Source organism: Chanodichthys erythropterus, chromosome 12, assembly GCF_024489055.1.
Source record: "Chanodichthys erythropterus isolate Z2021 chromosome 12, ASM2448905v1, whole genome shotgun sequence".
NCBI classification, from domain to species: Eukaryota; Metazoa; Chordata; class Actinopteri; order Cypriniformes; family Xenocyprididae; genus Chanodichthys; species Chanodichthys erythropterus.
The window spans coordinates 55,936,549-55,959,390 of record NC_090232.1 but is presented as its reverse complement, the minus strand read 5'-3'; the positions used below and the strand labels follow the sequence as shown (position 1 = coordinate 55,959,390).

General features: G+C 38.6%; 1 protein-coding gene across 7 annotated transcripts in view; it reads left to right on the top strand.

Moving 5' to 3' along the window:
* Window positions 1-22,007, top strand: part of LOC137032007 (NACHT, LRR and PYD domains-containing protein 12-like) — a 34,199-nt gene extending 12,192 nt beyond the window's left edge. For 4 of the 7 annotated variants that reach the window (XM_067403444.1, XM_067403445.1, XM_067403446.1 and 1 more), the window contains 12 exons: window positions 3,548-3,721; window positions 3,805-3,978; window positions 4,064-4,237; window positions 6,825-6,998; window positions 7,091-7,258; window positions 9,227-9,273; window positions 9,357-9,933; window positions 10,703-10,749; window positions 10,832-11,408; window positions 14,775-15,688; window positions 18,650-18,817; window positions 21,039-22,005. In XM_067403444.1, coding sequence (XP_067259545.1) covers window positions 3,548-3,721; window positions 3,805-3,978; window positions 4,064-4,237; window positions 6,825-6,998; window positions 7,091-7,258; window positions 9,227-9,273; window positions 9,357-9,933; window positions 10,703-10,749; window positions 10,832-11,408; window positions 14,775-15,688; window positions 18,650-18,817; window positions 21,039-21,058 — 3,214 coding nt within the window. In that variant the 3' untranslated portion in view covers window positions 21,059-22,005. Of the gene's footprint in view, window positions 1-3,547; window positions 3,722-3,804; window positions 3,979-4,063; window positions 4,238-6,824; window positions 6,999-7,090; window positions 7,259-9,226; window positions 9,274-9,356; window positions 9,934-10,702; window positions 10,750-10,831; window positions 11,409-14,774; window positions 15,689-18,649; window positions 18,818-21,038 lie in introns of those variants that run through there. The other 3 variants (XM_067403449.1, XM_067403450.1, XM_067403451.1) reach the window with 3 other exon arrangements.
* The last annotated feature ends 835 nt before the right edge of the window (window positions 22,008-22,842 follow it).

The following is a 22,842-nucleotide window of genomic DNA, read 5'->3' as shown; positions in this document are numbered from 1 at the left end:
CTGTATGAAAAGAGAGCCATGACAGAAGTCTGTGATTCAGCTCATTACCCGCTAATGCGGCCACGCCCACAGAGTCAGTGCTATTTAGACGCAAATTCAGTCAATACATGCATTCATCGTCTCAATAGTGTATTTATTGTCTTGAAAAGTGTTTTGAATAGCCATAGTTAGCGATCTCTGGCCTCTGTTAGTTCGGTTAGTTCCTTGATTGCCTATTCTTCTTTAGTGCTCAGGCATTTGTGGACTAAAGGTGTACAGAGTGCCCTCCGGCTGCAAGTATGAATTCAAAACACAGTATCCAGCACTCACAGTGATGACAATAAATCCTGAATAAATATTACTCTTCTGTATAGAAAATTGATAAACATATGAGAATCCATCAGTATTTCTCCAAATGTGCATGCTTTTAACCCTCTGGAGTCTGAGGCTGATTTGGGGCCTGGAGAAGTTTTGACATGCCCTGACATTTGTGCTTTTTTCAGTTGTTCATAAACATATTAATGGAAAAAGTGTCATTACACTGTATTCAGCACAAACTAGGCTACAATGATATGTGAGGAACATGTATGTACATGTTTGTGTTTTTGAAGGAATAACATTTATGCGTGGTTGTTGAAAAAACAAAAAACTTAAGTCACTGAAATAAGGCCAAAAAAAGTATAGTAAATCTGTGTTCACAAGACTTTAGGGTATTGGAGGTTGTAAATTAGAGTTTTTGCTTCAAAATTATGTAAAAATTATGCTGCTTACTCCTTCATTTAAAACAATATATTGATTTAGTTTTTGTAAGACACTTTTTGCCAAGAAACACAGTATGCGAGGAGGCGTGAATCACCACTGAAAATGGGCCATTCTCACCTGAGAAGACAAAAGAATTGGATAGTAATGAGCTGAAATGACTTGCATATTAATGAGGCATTTCAGTCAGGTAGGCTGTGAAAAAAAACCTTCTGTGATGTCTCAAGCTCATTATGATGTATGAAACATACAGAAAAATATTATTACAATATAAAGTAATGGTTTTATATTATACTTTAAAATATTATGTATTTCTGTGATGCAAAGAGTCTGAATATCGGCTTTTAGTTTAAAAGCATGCACATTTGGAGAAATATTGGATTCTCAAATGCTTATGTCAATTTTCTATACAGAGGAGTTATATTAATTTAATATTCATTGGCATTACTATGAGCGCTGGTGTTTTCAATTCATCCTTGAAGTCGGAGGGCACTCTGTGCATTTTTAGTCCACAAATTCATCTAAAAGAAGAAGAGGCTATTCCATGAATGGAGTTTCCAATTCATACTGCAGCCGGAGGGCGCTAAAGAAAAAAAAACTCATCTAAAATTCATCTATAGAAGAAAAGAAAACAGGAACTAACTGCATGTCTTCTAGAGCTCCCTAACCATGACTTTTACATCCAGATAAACACTTTTCAAGACAATAAATACACGATTGAGACGATGAATGCATGTATTGCCTCTGAATTTCCGTCTGAATAGCGCTCCCTCCGTGGGCGTGGCTGCATTAGCGGATAATGAGCTGAATCACGGATTTCTGACATGGCTTTTCATACAGATTACATAAACACAGAAGGTTTGTTTTCGATTTGACTTACATGATTTAAAACCTGACATCTTAACGTTTGGTGAAACGTTTGTTTAGACATAAGTGTAATTTTTTTGTCATTAGTATTCACTAAGTTATAGTTCATTTTCTGAGAACTATCAGATTGGAGTTTGTTCAGAGGGAGATGAGAGATCACGCATCATGTTAGTTTTCTTTATTTTACAAAAAGCACAACATTGTGTTTTTACTCTGTGGAATATCTTCTTTCATTTGTGTGCACTCAGATTAAAATGGTGTATAACTCTTAATTGTATGTGCAACATTGACGGAGTATTTTGAGTCTCTTTCACACTGATAAGAAAAAAAACACGGTGGTATCACCGGCGATACCATCAGACCTCAGAGTGTTAAGCTAAAAGCCTATATGAAATGCCATAGAGGTAACATAATTGTTCAGACACTTTGCATCACAGAAATACATTATATTTTAAAGAATATAATAGAATACCATTATTTTAAATTGTAATAATATTTCACAGTATTGCTATTTTTTCTGTATGTTTGATTTACATTATGATGAGATTTGAGACATGATCAACAGAGTGTTTTTTCACAGCCTACCTGACTGAAAGAGCTCATTATTTATGCAGGTCATTAGAGCTCTTTATGCAATTCTTTTGTCTTCTCAGGTGAGAATCACCCATTATTCATGATTATTCACGCCTCCACGCACACTGTGTTTCTTGACCAAAGATATTTTAGAAAATTTAAATCTCTCTATTGTTTTATATGAACAAGCAGGCAGCATAATTTTTACCTCATTTTGAAGCAAAAACTCTAGTCTACAACCTCAAATACCCAGAAGTCTTGTGAACAAAGATTTAATATATATTTTTTTGGCCTTATTTCAGTGACTTAAGTTTTTTGTTTTTTCAATAACCACGCATAAACATTATTCCTTCAAAAACACAAACATGTACATACATGTTCCTCACATATTATTGTAGCCTAGTTTTTGCTGAACCCCTGAGGGTTAACAGCCGCCCAAATATATTTGGAGACACATCTTCAAATACTTTTGTATCCACCAAAGATAATGAAATCATCTGCAATCAAATCACTATTGGAAAATCTCCCCTCGCCCTACGTGTTTCGTACCTGCTCGTTATGTGTGCGTCAGAACTGTTTACTCCTGTTAACATTCCTACGTGCTTTGCAGAGATGCGGTGGATATTTCACAAAGTGTGCTGCATGTTACAAAGTCACAAGGCGGCGCTGTTGCGTGTTCTACAGGCTCATGCAACAGCCCTTCAGACTGCTTCAAAGTGATTCTCAATAAATGAAGAGTGCAGATATTGAAATATATATCGTTATCGATCAATATGGAAAACATTATCGAGATTACATTTTTGCCATATCGCCCAGCCCTACTCTTAGTGCATGATATTGTCACGTGATGTGCAGCTGCTGTCTGTAAGAGTGTTTGTGCCACAATGCGGCTGTGCGAGCATGGTGGATCAATATAGTAATACACATCCGATCGTCTAATCACTTGAATGTCCATGCCCTCACTGGACGAGGCGGACTCGAGTGGCTACATACGCGGTTGTATGTTTTTAAGTGGGAAGTATTAACAGGATTAAAAAATGGAATCTACGTTTGTTAGAGGTTCTGAATTTTGGTTTAGTTTACTTTTCGATTAATCGTCCAGCCCTAATATATGGCACTGTTGAGGAATTTAAGCATTTTAGATGATTCAGTGTAGACAATTTTTGGAAAACACTAGTGTGGAGAGCATTTTTAAATGTAAACGCTAAATTGTTGATTATATGCTATTTGACCACATATTTTCACAATATTTGACCATTTTATTTTTGTATTGTCAATTATTTACTCAATTTTTAAGGGGCCACTGCTGCCCATTTAAGGAAAATCACCATTAACCCCTACTTATTGTGCTGTATTTAATCTCTTTTAGCCTTACTGGCTGTAATATCACTGGTCAGGATTGTGAAATTATGACATCAGCTCTTCAATCCTCAAACTGTGTCCTGAGAGAGCTGGATCTGAGTAACAATTACCTGCAGGATTCAGGAGTGAAGCTGCTCTCTGATGTACTGAAGAGTCCAAACTGTCAGCTGCAGTTACTGAGGTATTAAAAATATGAGAGAATTTTTACAGTCTGCCAGCCATAATGTTAATGTGTGTCTGTAGATGATCTGTGTGTGTCTGTAGGTTGTCTGGCTGTATGATGACAGAGGAAGGCTGTGGTTATGTGTCTTCAGCTCTGAGTTCAAATCCATCACGCCTGAGAGAGATTGATCTGAGTAACAATGATCTGCAGGATTCAGGAGTGAAGATTATTTCTGATGGACTGACAAGCCCAAACTGTCAGCTGCACACACTGAGGTATTAAGAACATATGAGAGATTATTTGTAATCTGTCGATTATAATGTGGATGTGTGTCTGTAAATGATCTGTGTGTGTCTGTAGGTTGTCTGGCTGTATGATGACAGAGAAAGGCTGTGGTTTTGTGTCTTCAGTTTTGATTTCAAACCCCTCATACCTGACAGAACTGGATCTGAGTAACAATGACCTGCAGGATTTAGGAGTGAAGGTTATTTCTAATGGACTGATAAGCCCAAACTGTCAGCTGCACATACTAAGGTATTAACCCTCTGGGGTCAAAAAACGCAGCAGCACATTTCTGCTGCTTTAAGTTTTATATATGTTTTGTGTTGTTTTTATCAACCCTTTAAAAAAAATGCAGACTCTGAAATATGCAGAACGGTAGCTGTCCAGGAGCAGGGTTAGACACCCCTGCTCTACATGTTAGGCAGGCCCAAACGCTTTGTTTTTAAAGCAAATCTTAAAACCTACTTTTAAACTCTGGCGTTTAACTAAGAATGAGAGCTGCTTTTATGTTTTATGATTTGGTTATTGTTTAATGTTTTTATTTTTATGTGTAAATTATTTTATTCTGATTATGCTTGTACAGCACTTTGGTAAAGAATTGTTGTTTTTATAAAGTGCTCTACAAACAGTCTTTGCATTTACATTTACATTTAGTCATTTAGCAGACGCTTTTATCCAAAGCGACTTACAAATGAGAGTAGTAGAATCAATCAAATCAACATGAGAACAACAGTATGTAAGTGCTGAGTGAAGTCACAGTTATGTCAGTAAAGTTCTCATAGCGATTTTTTTTTTTTTTTTTTTTTTTTTTTTTAAATAAATACACAGATAGGAGAAGAATATTAGTCAAGGTAAGTGCTACTACTACTGGGTCAAGTGCTGACGAAAAAGATACGTCTTTAGCATTTTTTTGAAAATGGCTAGAGACTCGGCTGCTCGGATAGAGCGTGGTAGGTCATTCCACCAGCCAGGAACAGTCCCGGAGAAGGTCCGTGAGAGTGATTTTGTGCCCCTATGTGATGGCACCACAAGGCGCCGTTCACTTGCAGAACGCAGGTTTCTGGAGGGCGCGTAAGTCTGAAGTAGTGAGTTAAGGTATAGCGGTGCAGAGCCAGCGGTCGTTCTGTAGGCAAACATCAGAGCCTTGAATTGGATGCGAGCAGCTACTGGCAGCCAGTGCAGACTGACGAAGAGAGGAGTGACGTGCGCTCTCTTTGGTTCGTTGAAGACCAGTCTTGCTGCAGCATTCTGGATCAGTTGCAGAGGCTTGATAGTGCATGCTGGAAGGCCAGCCAAGATAGCATTACAGTAGTCCAGTCTGGATAGAACAAGAGCTTGGACAAGAATTTGTGTGGAATGTTCCGATAGGAAGGGTCTAATCTTCCTCATGTTGTACAAGGCAAATCTGCAGGACCGGGTCGTTGCTGCAACATGATCTGTGAAGGTTAGACAATCATCCATCACCACTCCAAGGTTTCTGGCTGTCCTGGAAGGAGTGATGGTTGAAGACCCAAGTTGAACTGAAAGGTTGTGATGAAGTGTTGGGTTTGCACCGATCACAAGCAGTTCCGTTTTTGCAAGGTTGAGTTGGAGGTGGTGGTCCTTCATCCAGGCAGAAATGGCTGTCAGGCAGGCTGTGATGCGACCAGCAACCGTCGGATCATCTGGTTGGAATGAGAGGTAGAGTTGTGTGTCATCAGCATAACAGTGATAGGAGAAACCATGATCCTGTTTGATTTGATACTATTCTGCATTGTTGTTAAACCCTACAAAACATTAAAAAGCACCATAAAGATGTTGTGCACTAGTTTTCTGAAGGTTCACGCAAATGCTTCCCTCCGCTGTTTCTGTCAGTGATTCTCCATTAAGCATTCAAACTGCATGTCGTGTTCAGTTACAACAGTCAACATGGTGAAACTCTCTATCTAAGATGATTCAGTTTTGTTATACTTTTAACGGCCAATACTGAAACCAGTGATGTAGTCTATGTGATACACATGTATATGCCGTATATCCACTAGGAATGTTCAAGGATTTCCGTAGACCCACTTAAAGCACGAGGATACATAACCATCCAATAATATCCAAGTCTCAAGTTTCATATTTTGCACTCTTTAATTTCTGTAGTTCAAGAGAAGCGGCAACCTGAAATGCATAACTATGATGGCAGACTTTTCAACCCAACTTGGGTTGTTTTTAACCAAGCATTTTTTTAGAGGGTAAAAATAGTTGCAACGTTCACTCTTAATTGTGCATTGAATCTTGCCAGCTGATAAAATATGTTCCAGGGACCATATTCAAATGACATCTAAGGCTATCTTAAGTGGCTGAGTTAGATGGTGATTGATACTAAACAGTAGAAAACCAATCTCTTCAGCTGTAAATGCCATTGGCTATTAAAGACTTTCAAGTCTCTCAATTACATATAGCCTAGATCAGATGCATAATACATGCATTAGTGAGTGTGGAGGTGCTTATGGGGTGTCGCTCTGGGACAGGTAAGTATGAGGCTGGGAGGGAAAAGTCACAGTATACTCACTACAAAAAACTAGACTACACCACTGACTGAAACCCAGGTATCGATATCGGAGACAAAAAAGCGTCCCTAACATAACATTTTTTTTCTCCTAAATACAAACATGTACATACATGTTGCCCACATAATATTGTAGCCCAGTTTGTGCTGAATACAGTGTAATATTTTTGCCATAAAAATGATGAAAAAAGCAGAATGGGTATGTCAAATCTTTGCCAGGGCCACAAACATATGACAGATAATTTACAGTCTGCGGGTCTTAATGTTGATGTCTGTCTCTAGATGATCTGTTTGTGTCTGTAGGTTGTCTGGCTGTATGATGACAGAGGGAGGCTGTGGTTATATGTCTTCAGCTTTGAGTTCAAACCCCTCACACCTGAGAGAGCTAGACCTGAGCAGCAATGACCTGCAGGATTCAGGAGTGAAGATTATTTCTGAAGGACTGAAGAGTCCAAACTGTCAGCTGCAGAAACTGAAGTATTAAGAACACATGAGAAATTATTTACAGTCTGCAGATTATAATGTTGATATCGTTTGTTGGTGATCTGTGTGTTTGTGTGTGTCTGTAGATTGTCTGGCTGTATGGTGACAGAGGAAGGCTGTGGTTTTGTGTCTTCAGCTCTGAGTTCAAACCCCTCACACCTGAGAGAGCTGGATCTAAGCTACAATCACCCAGGAGATTCAGGAGTGAAGCTGCTCTCTGACAAATTGAAGGATTGCTCACTGCAGATACTCAAGTATGTGGGTCAATAAGAGGGCTGGTTATTAACACCTGGTATTAAGATCTGCCTCAGGTGATCTGATCATATGTTGGTTGCTCCCATTTGAATGTAGTCATTCAAAAATTCTGTTTATGTAGTCTGAATAAAAAAGAGAGTGATTAAAGTCATTTGCGAGTCAGCTCATTATCCGCTGATACGGCCAAGCCCATGGAGCTCATGCACTATTCAGACAAAAATTCTGAGGCAATACATGTATACATAATTGCAATCGTGTATTTGTTATCCTCAAAAGTGTCTATCTACATGTTATAGCCATGGTTATAGCGATCTTTGGAAGCCTCTGTTAGTTTCTGGAATGTCAAATGGTATGCCTGTTTTTCATTATGAGTCATTTGTGGACTAAATGTGCACAGAGTGCCCTCTGGCTGCAAGTATGAATTGAAAACGCAGTACATCAGTGTCCAGCGCTCATAGTGATGACAATAAATATTAAATAAATACTACTCCTCTGTATAGAAAATATATGAGACAAACATATGAGAATCCATCAATATTTCTCCAAATGTGCATGCTTTTAAACTCAAAACCCAGATGGATGTTGTTTTGTCAAAAGTAATGACTCTTGACGCATATTAACAAATTACAGTCACTATAAGATTTTAAGAGTAAAAAAGAGGTCAAAATGTGAAGCTTGAGTCTTAGATCTTTTTAATGATGTATATGAAATGCCATAGAGGTAACATGAATGTTTAGACACTTTGCATATCACAGAAATACATTATATTTTAATGTATATTAAAATAGAAAACCATTATTTTAAACTCATCATTTTTAACTTAGAACCTTAGGTTTTTAATGCATCCATCATCATTACTTACAGTGGATGCTCCCAATTGAAATGATTCCAAAATCAATTTTTGCGCAAATATAGCCATTGTTCAAAACAATCTTCTTACCTTAGCCCGATTCACAACTGTAAGCTTGTAATAATGTTTTATATTAACATTGGTACTGGTGGGTTTCTGTGGGGAATTCGAGCATGCAGCCGTTCATCTTTGCATCACTACGTCACATCTGTAAACAGAAACAGAAACAGAAAGTATGAGTCCCAGCTAGTAGGCTATATGGCATGTGAGGATGCTGCTGGTAGCAGATCATTTATAGCCTTTTCTCACAGCAGCTGGAATAATTAAACATCATTTTGATGCCGGATTGTAAACCACAATGTTCCAAATGACAATGATCAGTGACAACTGAGATTCACCCGTAGTCAAAAGCAAAAGACCTCGGACTGCGGAGTGGCTACAGAAATTGACATCCACAGGTAATGCTAATATACACTAAACAGTCACACAATGCTGATGTTGTGTGTGTGTAAATATATATATATATATATATATATATATATATATATATATATATATATATATATATATATATATATATATAAATATAGGCCAGCATGGTTTGACAAACGGTATTATATACGTGTACATGTTTGTCAGATTAGATGTAACAAGTTGCGCCTGTGTCGACTCGACCCACACATGATGATAGCATCAGCTCTGCTTATTTGTGGCCCAACTCTCATTTGTGCTGCTCTTATTAGATTGCGTTGGTCATAATGTAAATGATTCGACTGCGACTGTGTTCTATCATTTGCACGTCAACAGTAGATCACGCGCAAAACTTGCCACTCCCATCGGCGCATCGGGACAAGTGTCGCTGGTATTGATGGTATTGATGTTGAAAGAAATTGTCCATGACATTTTAACTGCAGTGTGCCATGTTAAATTTTGTTTTTAATTTTTTTTTTTTTGTCTTATATGTTCCACAAAAAAGTCAAACAGTTTTGGAACAACATCAGACTAAATGATTGATTAATTTTTTGTGAACAAAGTTTGTGTCAGAATAGATTTTGTATGTGTTTTCTTTTTTTGACTGACCTTTAGAAAATTAATATGAATCATGTTTGTTTTATAGTGTGGATCACTGTGGCGAATTCAGAATTAGAGCAGGACCACAAAAATGTAGGTCTATACTCGCAATCATATAATGTTTTGTTGTTGATTTGTCTCATTTAATGAAATATTTCTTGTCGTCTTGTGTTCAGGGGCCTGTGATCTCACACTGGATCCAAACACAGCACACACTGAGCTCATTCTCTCTGATGAGAACAGGAAGATCACAAATATGAGAACAAAGCAGCCATATCCTGATCATCCAGAGAGATTTGATGAGTATTTTCAGGTTCTGTGTGGAGAGAGTCTGCCTGGACGCTGTTACTGGGAGGTTGAATGGAGCAGAGGTGCTGTTATATCAGTGACATATAAAGGAATCAGCAGGAAAGGATTGATGGAAGACTGTATGTTTGGATACAATGACAAATCCTGGAGTCTGGAGTGCTTTAATACTAATTTCTATGTCCGTCACAATACAAACGGCACTTATATACCTGTCGACCGTTCATCTTCTACTAGAGTAGGAGTATATGTGGATGTGTCGGCCAGGACTCTGTCCTTCTACACCATCTCTGACACACACACACTCACACACTTACACACATTCAACACCACATTCACTGAACCCCTCTATGCTGGATTTAGAGTTGATTATTATAAATCCTCAGTGTCTCTGTGTGACATTAAACAGCCTCCTGTGAGAAACAACAGTGATACACACACAACCAGGTGAGTGAAATATACTGTGTCTGTGTTATGGTTATGTACTTGCTCAAAAAATTGATTTTGGATCATTTTTAACCAAAAAATGTTACAGACTGCAGCTTTAAATATATTACATTTTTGATATTACATGTGATAAAGCTTTCAATATTTATATCATTTTTTTTATACATGGGATGTTCAGAATGTTTAATATTTTTGGTATATTGGCAATTATTGCTACATTTATAATTCCCAATAGGGATTGTTCCTGCGAGAGTCTAGGTTATAGACTTCTTTGGGGAACAGGCCCTAACTAGTTTGTCCCTGATATTTCTGACACTTTTGTAAGCAATAATTTGAGAATCTTGTTACCACATATGCACCAAAAACTTTCAATATAAATGAGGTGGGGAGAAATACTGGCATATTTTACAGGATGATCCGTCTTTAAAAGATACGTATACAAGACTTGATTTTCTCTGCTCCATTTTGTGACTGTTTTGATCTCTGCATTTCACAAATGTTGCTGGTATTGTCCCAAAATTATTTAAAAGAAATTGTCCATGACATTTTAACTGTAGTGTCCCAAGTTAAATTTTGTTTTGAAAACTTTGTTTTTTTGTCTTTTATGTTTCACAGAAGAAACTTAGTTATACAGGTTTGAAACAACATCAGACTAAATGATCGACCATTTTTGTGTGAACTAAGTTTGTGTCAGAACAGTTTGTGTGTGTGTTTCTTTTTCATTTTTGTCTTTTAGAAAATTAATGTGAATTATGTTTGTGTTTTATAGTGTGGATCATTGTGGAGAGTTCAGAATTACAGCAGAACTACACAAATGTAGGTCGACACACACAGTCATTTAGTGATTTGATGTTGATTTGTCTCATTTATTGAAATGTTTCTCTCTTATTGTGTTCAGATGCCGGTGATCTCACACTGGATCCAAACACAGCAAACACTCGTCTCATTCTGTCTGAGGAGAACAGGAAGGTGACTCGTGTGTTTCAGGATCAGTCGTATCCTGATCATCCAGAGAGATTTGTTGATGTTCCTCAGGTTCTGTGTGGAGAGAGTCTGATTGGACGCTGTTACTGGGAGGCTGAATGGAGCAGAGGTGCTGAAATATCAGTGACATATAAAGGAATCAGCAGAAAAGGAGAGAGTGAAGACTCTGTGTTTGGATACAATGACAAATCCTGGAGTCTGGAGTGCTCTAATAAAAGTTTCTCTGCCCGTCACAATAAGAACAGCACTAAGATACCTGTCATCAGTTCATCCTCTAAGAGAGTAGGAGTGTATGTGGACGTATCGGCCGGCACTCTGTCCTTCTACAGCGTCTCTGACACACACACACTCACACACTTACACACATTCAACACCACATTCACTGAACCCCTCTATGCTGGATTTGGGGTTCATTATTATAAATCCTCAGTGTCTCTGTGTGACATTAAACAACCTCCTTTGAGAAACAACAGTGATACACACACAACCAGGTGAGTGAAATATACTGTCTTAGTGAAGGATTTTCCCAGACTGTGATAGCTGATAGCAGATGCCAACATCAAGTCTCTCCTGTGCAGGGGCTATAAACAAGTTAATTTTCATATTAGTTTTGAGCAAAAGCTATTTTTTCAGTTTCAGAGTTTGGAGGTCTCTGATTTACCAGTATTTCTCACAAGCTAAAATTTAATTTGCTATTAATTTTCTGTAATTTTCTAGCTGTAGTGTGATCTTATGTTCTATTAATATGCCTGCAGGTGAGGAATAAGACAAAAATAATCAAATTCACTCAGTATTACTTGATCTATTCCAGCACTCCCTCAATTACAATCAAGCACAATTAACTGTAGACAGTTGTGTTTTAAGAACTAAAACAGTCCAGTTCTTTATAGTCAAACTCATTTATTATGTTTGGATAATGAACATTTCTGTCCACCACAGACTGCTTGCTGGCCTTTATCTGTCCACCTCTGTGAAAATATCCTGCTTCACCACAGTTAAAAACACTGATTTATACAATACTTGAGACAATTTTGACTTGAGCTCATTGATGGATGTAACACCGTTCGTATATATGGGAAGAAGGGGGCGGGAACCGGCGAACATTCAACAAAACTTTAATATATAAAAAAACAAAGAACAAAACGAAAGTAATGCCGGCAGACCCTCGTGGACGTCTGCCGGCCACACAAAAATAAAATAAAGTCCAGGCCTGGTCCTCTCTCATCCTTCACTGTTGTCGCTCCTCCTTTTATGCTCCTGGAGCTCCTCCGTGAGAGACTCGAGGCCGGTGCGTCCCAGGTGAAGCTCATTAACTCTCACGCCACCGGCCTCGCATCGTTCCCTCACAGCTCTCGCCCGCCCTGGTCGCCACATACCCCCATTGCCCCTTGCAGGCCGGGGGGTACTCCCGCGACTGTGCTTACTCCCCCCCCCGGGGCCTGACTCAGTGGCCGCAGCACCTGGGGGTAAGGACAGACGAGACGAGAGAAGGAGACTGAAGCAAGGGGAGCGACAGGACGAGAGAGGAAAAAAAAAAATTCTGGGTCCGGTTCCCAGACACACTGCCGCTCGGTCCTCAGCCTGCCGAGAGGCTCTTCCTCGCGGTGCCATGCGATGGCACTGGACGCTCAGTGGACGGCCCGATCCTCGACCGCCTCCTGGCGGCCAGCGATGGCTCCTCCGGTTGAGGGCAGCTGGCAGCGAGTCCACCGTCCCCTGCTCCTCCCCTTCATGGCGGACTGTAGCAGGCTCCAGCCCACGGCAGACGACGGCACTCCTCCACTCCCTCCAGGATGGCAGCCACCCCACCTCGTCCCAGGAGCACGGCATCTGGGTCTCCGTCCCATAATAAAACATAAAATAAAGTCCAGGCCTGGTCCTCTCTCATCTTTCACTGTCGTCGCTCCTCCTTTTATGCTCCCGGAGCTCCTCCGTGAGAGACTCGAGGCCGGTGCGTCCCAGGTGGAGCTCATTAACTCTTGCGCCGTTCCCTCACGGCTCTTGCCCGCCCTGGTCGCCACAATGGAGAATATAGATTTCATGTAGACTAGTTAAACAGAGCCTACATAAAAATAACTTGCCAATGAAGTTTAGGCAAGGCAAGGCAAGGCAATTTTATTTGTATAGCATATTTCATACACAATGGTAATTCAAAGTGCTTTACATAAAGAAGAATAATAAAAATAGAGCATAAGGAATAGAAATAACAGTAAAAACAGAGAATTTTGTTATCTGGATGGATGAGCTAGGAAGTCTTAGGGTTGTTGTTGTTGTCCATCAGAGTGGATCTAAATGGATTTTCCTCACGCGACAGGACTGCTACCTGTTAAGGCACTTCAAACTGATAAACACAGTTTCAATCTCCCCTTTTGCCAAGACACCTCAAACTGCGCCACACAGCCCAAATCCACCTTCCGGAGATATCTTATCTATGCAACGCAGTTCAAATTTCCCCTTTGGAAATTTCCCCCTTTGGAAAGTGTCCTGACTGTAATCTAGAGATATCTTAACCATGCACTACACCTTAAATTTCCCCATGGTTTGTCCCCTTATCCAAATTTACCAAATTTTAACCTAATCACAAATGCCTTCTTCCTAATTCTCCCAGCTCTTTCAACCAGACAGCAATATTTAAAATGCACTAAAAGTCAGAAATAACAAGATGATACATAAAAAATATAAAATACATTAAAAATGAAACAAAAACAGGAAAAGGAATTAAAAGAATAAAAAGATAATAGGTATAAAATAAAATGCAAACAGTTCGGACATAGCACAGTGCTCAATTAGCAAAGGCATAGATAAAAAGATGTGTTTTGAGTCTGGATTTGAACGTGGCTACTGCTGGAGCACACCTGATCTCTTCTGGAAGCTGGTTCCAGCTGCAGCTGGCGTAACAGCTAGGGGACTGAGGACTGGTGTGATGTGTTCATGTTTTCGTTCTGCTCAGAATCCTGGCAGCAGCGTTCTGTACGAGCTGCAGCTGTCTAATGGTCTTTTTGGGAAGACCAGTGAGGAGCCCATTACAATAATCCACCCTGCTGGTGATGAAAGCATGAACAAGTTTCTCTAAGTCTTGACTGGAGACAAAGCATCTAATTTTTGCAATATTTTTGAGATGATAATATTCTGATTTAGTTACTGTCTTTACATGGCTACTGAAACTCAGGTCTGACTCCAAAATCACACCAAGATTCCTGACTTGATTTGTAGTTGTTTGACCCCTAGAGTGAAGGTACATGTTCACTTTGAGAACTTCATCTTTGTTTCCAAATGCAATGACTTCAGTTTTGTCTTTGTTTAACTGAAGGAAGTTTTGGTACATCCAATTTTTTAATTTCATCAATGCGTTGGCACAGGGAGTCAATGGGGCTGTAGTCGTTAGGTGATAGGGCTAGGTAAATCTGTGACAGATTTACTCTATATGTTTTTATAGTAGACTGTTAGTGTGTTGTTGATTTTGAATTGTTGATAACACTTTACAGTAAGATCCCATTAGTTAACATTCACTAATGCAGTAACTAACAATGAGCAATACCAATACACTTGTTGAGGCATTAATCTTTGTTAACATTAGTAAATAAAAAAATTGTTTATTGTTAGTACATGTTAGTTCAGGTCCATTAAATAATATTGACAGATACAACTTTTGATTTTAATAATGATTTAATAAATGTTGAAATTAACATTAATTGAGATTAATAAACACTTTAGTATTTTTCATTGTTATTTCATGCTAACTAATGTAGTTAAAGTCACCATCATTTATTAGTTTATTATTAATTTTGTACCTTGGTTGTGCATAAAAAAACCTCTCACTCTTTTTTTTTTTTTCTCCTTCATCTGGTTCTTCCCAGGTTCTCTGACTCCAAACCTTCTGGGCTCAATATTCACCCACTGCTGAACTGCCAGTCTTGTGTCCATATTGCTGATTCTGATCAGTGGGTTCAGATTGAGCCGTTGGCCTGTACAGATGAAGGAGGGTCAAAGTTTAGGGTCAGCACTGACCCAGGCCATTACGAGTGTGTCCGGACCAGAATGCGATGGGTTTGTGACTATGAAGTTACCCTTCAGTACTGTACTGTAGACGGACACTTCCTCAACAAAGAGCTGGAGAGGCTGCAGTGTAACCGGATCGGTCCAGTAATTGACGTGACGGTGATCTCAGGGAAACTGGAGGAAGTTCATCTGCCCCATTACGCCTGTTTAGGAGAGTCTGACCCCTCTCTCAAAGATGCTGTGAAAGTCCTCAGCGTAAAAGACGAGGGAATAACCACAGAACCTGTGCAGTTGACCCGATTCCATGCTAAGATTGTCCAACCATCCTTCTCTCTTAAAACATTAATAATAAGTTGGATAATGCAAGTAGATGAACACTGTGATCTTCTTCTCTACATGCATTCTAAAGTTCCTCTCATTCTACATGTCTACTTTTTCCCATTTGATGATTGTGCAAAAGAAAAAGTTGAGAAGGAGGAAAAGTCAAGTTGTCCAATCCCGCATCCCAGACCTGACAGGCCATTTCGGATGAAAACGCCACACATTCTTGACATTTCTGGTGCCTTGACTATCCATCCCAAAGAAGGGATCACACTCAGAAGAGAAACTCCTCCAAACTACTTCAAAGTCACAACACGTCTGGAGAATGATCTTCAAATGACTCTTATCAGAGAAGAGGATAAGGAGGAGGTCTGGACTGCAACAATTTTGAAAGATGAACTTGATCTGATAAATCCAAAGAGAGACGAGCCAAATTTGAATAGCGAAGCAGGTAAAGCACAATTTACTACTGGCCAGATCTCATTCAGGGGGTTAAAAATGTCCAGATAATTGCAGATAAACTGTGTCAGTTGAAACTATTTCATCAGGAACATTCATTTTTAGGTCTTAAGCCCTATTCGGATGGGATTAGTTTTACATTGGGTTGTGGAGTAAAGTAATTTTACCTCAGGACATCTGTAATATTAATTGGCCAATTCGCACGGGACAAGACATCTCAGTAAAACTAGCAGAAGTGGGAGGGGTAACGTGATTTACGCACCACCGTCACCTCACTGTCGTCATGTGGGTATGCGTTGCTTCCTGATACCATGTGCACAAACACATATAATCTAAATATATAAACTAATTATAACAGTTGGGTCCGATTTATTAATTAAATTCTGATTGGAATATGATGGTAATAGCCAATTAATATTACAGATGTCCTGAGGTAAAATTACTTTACTCCACCTCCCCATGTAAAACTAATCCAGTCCGAATAGGGCTCTAGTCTGTAATGATTACTGAGATGGCATATTTGGATGGGACTAAAATCACTGAGAAGCTCTGGTAATAATTACTTAACCCCCACCTCCCCATGTAAAACTAATCCCGTCCGAATAGGGCTATAGAGTCTCTTCTAATAAGCTGATGAGTTGATTCAGGTGTGTTTGATCAGGAATAGTTTGAAAATGTGGTGTTGGTGTGACTCCAGGAACAGGCATGGGAAACACTGCTTTTGTGTGTGTGTGTGTGTGTAACAATATAGTTTAAAAAATTAAAGTTAGACATGTACATGATATGAACAACCACAGCGCTAAACATAGTTACTGAGTGTGAGTCACAATCATGTAAATGGAAATCATACTGCATTTAGAAAAAGCCCGCTCAAGAGAATACCATACACTGTTGAAGCCTCTGATCTGATTCTTGAACGTTTAATGGTATCATGCTACTACTTTGGGTGAAAATAATTGGTTTCCAAAAGCTTTTAGAGCAAACAGTGTGGAACTGTTTTTTTGTCATTTTTTAAATGAATTCCAAAAAAAAAGGATTAGTTCACTTTCAAATGAAAAATTAGCCCAACCTTTACTCACCTTCAAGCCATCCTAGGTGTATATGACTCTCTTCTTTCTGATAAACACAGAGATATATTAATAAATATCCTGACACATCCGAGCTTTATAATGGTAGTGAACAGGGGTCACGAGTATGAATCTGAAGAAAGTGTCTCCATCAGGGGCGTTTCCTCCGAGTAGGCAAGGGAGGCAGTGTCTCCTCAAAAAAAATAGGATGGGAAAATAATCCATATTACGTATAAAACAACAGAAATATTACAAATTATGACATTAAAAAGAGCGCAAGTCACACGTATTTCTTAAGGAACACTGCCCAACAGCGACACCCGCAGATGAAGTTACACAGAGGAGTCATGCTTTACAGTCTATGGAGTCATGTCTCCCTTTCCTCTCATAGAAAATCATAGAAAACCATTTGATTCCCGGCGTGTGGTGGGTTTTGTGGGGGGTGATTGAGAATGAATGGGGGAAGGTCACGTGAGAGGAGGCAATGTCTGCATCGCGCTATGATTGGATGTAATTGGTTATGATTGGATATGATTTTATGTTTATGATTTTATGGATATGTTTGTGCTATAAATCCCGCCTCTTGTTGACGTGCACGTTCCGCGCGTCAGTTTGACTGAACAAATAATGTCGTCAATCGGAAGACTAATTGTTTACTTACTTTTCAGAGTTAGATATCACCGCTTTGTCATGTCAAAATCAAACTTGAAATGGACTGAAAGCTTTTTTTTGTTTTTTTTAGTGCAATCAGCTTGGTGAAATTAAAAATACAATTTGTGTCTGTGACAGACTGTGTTTACGGAACATGACTGATGATCCAAAATAGCCTAAATTGACAATTAAAAAGAAAAAATGCAATACACAAAATAAAATATATTGTTTAAATTATTATTGCCTTTAGTTATTATTTTGGAATGAATGTAGAAATGCTTAAAACACTAACTTGATGAGATTGACTTGGTTTTGATAAATAGAACATTACATTGTTACATTGTTCTTTTTTGATGTACTGTAAAGTAATGTTCATTTAACAAGGAAGAGTAAGAGTAATGCACATGAATTTACATTGATTCATAAAAAAAATGTGCCTCCTCATTTCAGAACACCACTGCACGCCACTGGTCTCCATCCACATCCATCCATCATAAACGTACTCCACACGGCTCCAGGGTGTTAATAAATGCCTTCTGAAGCGAAGTGATGCGATGCGTTATTGTAAAAAAATATCCATATTTAACAAGTTATAAAGTAAAACTCTTGCAGTTCAAAATGCTTACGCTACATCCTACACCTTTCCCATTCAACTCACGGAAAAAGATTTACTGACTGAAGTTGAATAGGGAAGGTGGTCTGGTGGAAACTAGATATTTAACTTCATAACTTGTTAAATATGGATTTTTTTTTTTTTACACAAACTCATTGCTTTGCTTCAGAACGCCTTTATTAACCCCCCGGAGCCGTGTGCAGTACGTTTATTATGGATGGGTGTGGATGGAGACACTTTCTTCAGCTCATACTCGTGACCTCTGTTCACTGCCATTTTAAAGCTTGGATGTGCCAGGATATTTATTAATATATCTCCGATTGTGTTTATCAGAAAGAAGAGAGTCATATACACCTAGGATGGCTTGAGGGTGAGTAAAGGTTGGGCTAATTTTTTATTAGTGAAGTAATCCTTTAAGACACTAAAATAGATAGATGTAGATTAACACGGCTGTAAAAATCCTGATCGGAGCATAAAAGCAGAGTGTGGTGAGACATTCAACTGAGGAAGATGAACTAGAACAATATTCCTGAACAGTCAGCAAACAAACACAAGGATGGTAATAAAGATGTCATGAAATCACTTTAAGAAGCTTATATATGTGCCTTTGTCTCTATTTCAGTGCAGATGAGCAATAACACTCCCACTGGAGACAGTGTTGGTGTAACAGCTGACACAGGTGCAAGTGTAAATGCTCCTGTACTCACTAGAAACACTATCACAGGCCCAGTACACATCAACTACATCTTAAACCCTGCAGTACACAATGAGGCAACAAAGATCAATGAAGGTACTGTATAATTTAAATAGGAACTTTAAATAACTGACTTTTAGCAGAATGTTTGTTTACAGCTGTCAGTATTTAAACAGGGATTCTCAGAAAGTTCTCCAGTGCTGCTAATTTTGTATGTCTCTCATCTACCACACCTGATTCAACTCCTCATCAAATTAGTAGAGACTGCAAGAGCTGAATTGGTTGTGTTAGATAAAGAAGACAAGCAGAATGTTCAGTGCTGTTGATTCACAGCTCAGCTCCAGGACAGGTTTGAGAAGCACTGCTTTAGAGAATAACTTAAGCTGCTTTTCCACCATCGAGCCAAACAGTTCTAAGGACAGTAAGGAACGGCTCCAGTTATATTAACACTTCAGCTTAGTTCTCATGATTACAAACCGTTCTCAGCCCAGAATTCTCAGCACACTTAGCCAACTGGTAGAATGCATGTAGTGACGTTCAGGATTGGTCACATGTCTGTTGCCTGGCTACCAGTTTCTCTGTAGCTGGCCAAGTATGCTATATGAGTGAAGTAAACTCAAATTATTAATAATATAAAAATAAAAAAATCTGATCATTCGCCATAATATGGTTGCTATTTACACCTTATACTATGGGCTGTTGAATGCTTGAATTTGATGAATGTTCTAAGGTGTGCAATTATTTACAGCTACAGTAGTTCCAGGAAGGTCTTGACCGCATTACAGTTCCATATCACTTCGCCAAATTATTTCAGTTCTTTCAAAGGTCCTTACAGCCGACAATAGAGTGCCTCAGGGATGACGCATTTTTGTAGGCAAAACCCGGAAGCGAGTTAGCATTTTAGGACTTCTGGTTCCAACGCCGTCAAGTCTATGGGTTTTTTGAATGGGTTTTTGCTAAATCGCCTGAAATAAGGTCTGTGGTTAACAAAGCCTCTAAATACTTTCACGTTTTGATCTATGACATAAAACACACCAGTTATAACCCACTTGTGATTTTTTTAGACTTTTACTGTGTCTTAAAATCGGCGGTTGCTAACAAATTGCTAAAAGGGACTACTTCCTTTGGCGGGGACTTTAGACGTCATCATTAAAAACGGGAAATTTGGACAGCATTTCTCATGAAAAAGTGGATAAGTATTCATAAACAGCGCAGATCATAATCAGCGAGCATGTTCATAAATAAAGTTGTTTTCTAAATAAAGTTTGAGGAAGCTTGGTGGTGACGACGTTGATCCGCGACCATGGTGTGCTGTAGTCCGTTTATAGCCTATTGTTAGCCTTTTATATCTGACGATTTTATATAGGCTTCAAAATCTATAAATGTTGTGTTAACTTGTAAAGATTATCTTGATAGACAAAACGTGTAAGTGTCATAACCCTTTGTTAAACACAGAGCTTATTTTCTGCGATTTTTCCAAAAGTCTATGGGAAAAATGCATAGGCTTTCAACCGAGGGAACCCATGCGCCGCTAACTTCCGGGTTGGCCTACAAAAACACGTCATCCCTGGGGCACTCTATAGCAAAAGAAACAAAACTCACAATGACACTGATCAAGCTAATAAATATAGTAAACAATTTTGTGGGAAAAAACATGGAAATAATTTGTCGTTTTTATCGTATTATGTTTTACTATACGGAAAGCACATACTGTCTTTCTCTCACTGAAACGCACACACTCGTACAGTACGGACACACACTCATACAGACGTGTGTTGACCACGTTGCTCTGACAAATTCATCAGTAAAATAGTTTAGCAACTTTAAAGATAGATGACATTTCTCACTAGTGAGGTAAAAACACTACTGTTTTTGAAGCAGATAAGCTTACAGTTTCACTATTAGAGAGGCTGCTGTCGAACACTGTTGAGAGACACACAGACTGAGGTCATTCACACATGCCTCTCTCCAATAACTGTACTAATAACTGCATTAGTCTTCTATCAGTGGCTCAAGCCTCTGTTACTAGCTCTGACATTTTGTAATTAGCAACGGAAGGCATTAGTCCTACACATAAGAGAGCTTTAAGGACAAAAACCTGACAAATGTCTTGAAATACAACATCTGAACAATGTCTTGTGTTGTGGGTACCGTAGAATAAGTGGAAAGATTCACTCTGGTCCATTGAATTATTAGTAAATAATGCACACCTGAGATGTAACAGCATTTCAGTCCAAACACAGTTCATAGTTCTGAATCCAGAATACGTGAGATCTCTTACTCTTTGACCTATTATCGCTTTTCCTCTTTCTCAAAGACTCAGCTACAGAAAACTGAAAACTGAAACCATCCTCCGTCACATCAGGAAATCCAGGAGTACATCATGTGCCACATCCCCATCTTCTGCTGGATCTCTCTCACTGTTCTTCAGCCTCTGCTGGCTCGAGAGACCAACAACTCTCACAGAGATGTACACAAACTTCTTGTGTCCAGTGGCACAACACTTTTTAGAGTTAAGACTTGACTTTGCAGTACATTGGTGTTGAAGATGTTAAACTTCCTCGAAGAGGGGTGATATATATATAAAAAAATATTTTAAAACGTGAAGCATATTGGATTTACACTTTGAATCCATTATAATCTAATGGTCTCAATGAAGAATTTGATATTCAGCCTTTTCTTTAATTATGTTATTGATCTGTATGTGTGGATTTATTGCATTATGTTCGTTATGTTGTTGGTATTTTCTTTTGTTTTCTTGCAGTCAGTCATTTTCTGATTGAAATTTTTTGATTGATTCATATTTTCAGGTATTTCTTGATATGTATATGTTTGTTTTCAGCTAATTGATGTTTTCACTTTTATTCTAGTTATGTGATTTGTTTGTTCCCCTTTTTTTTGTCATGTGGGATCATGTGATACAGGTTTGTGTGTATAAGGGCGTATATTCATATATCCTCTCCCATGGCCTCATGGGATAGGAAAGTGTCCATCATTTGCAAACTTCAGAATCTCGCCAGATGTAGCAGGTCATCCGTGTACATTTTGATATTGTTTTATGAGTACAGTGAATTCAGACACACTTCTTTTGTCTCAGTGTTTTTCACCTACTCAATAGTAGGGAAGCATGTGATTTTAGATGCAGCTCTTGTGTTCATTGACTGATGAAGAGCCATTAGGCTCGAAGCATCACCTGTAGTGAGAACATAAAATAAATATTTTTCTATTTTTGGTGAGCCAACTTTTCTGTTTCATTTTGTACATAAATTATGAAATGAAGAATTTTACTATAAAGTATAGTTGTGGCAAATATAATCCAGCTTTTTTTTTTTCTCATATAATTATGTTCCTCTGCAAACACACAGAGTTTGATGAAATACAATGTTCTGTCATGAAACTCTAATGGGCAGGCTAATAGGTCCTTTAACTCAACCTGCTTGTAATCACATCATTATCTATAGGACACAGATGATTGGTTCCTGCTGTATTAGTAGCCAATGAGCTTGCATGCTCAAACTTCAAATACATGAGTAGCATTTGCCTTAGCAGTGCAGCAAGCTTCAGAATACCTCCCTTCCCCAGCTCCACCTGTATAGAGTCACATGTCTTGCAAGTCCTACACTTGCTCTGCAGCAGCAACAGCAATAATCAAGAACAGCAGCAGCGTAGCAGATCTATTCTGCCAAGACCAAACATATCAACATTGTCATACCCATTACCATGCCAAAAACTCAGAGAGTTGTGACAGAACTGCAATGAGGGAACATTTAATATATTCTTTATCAAATGAAAGTTCTTTTTTGTAAACTTTATTTTGTTGTCTCAGTATTTAATTTTAGAATAATTTAGATATTTGCAATGATATTTCATGGCAAATATTCTGAATGGTAGACATTCTGAATAATGTGCTGTAAAGTAAGACTGTCATGGGATAATGCACAAAAACTAATATTCTATTTTTTTTTAAATTCAAATTCCCCATACATACTTTAGCCATAAAGGATTAGTCCACTTTCAAATAAAATTTTCCTGATAATTTACTCATCCCCATGTCATCCAAGATGTTCATGTCTTTCTTTCTTCAGTCGAAAAGAAATGAAGGTTTTTGATGAAATCATTCC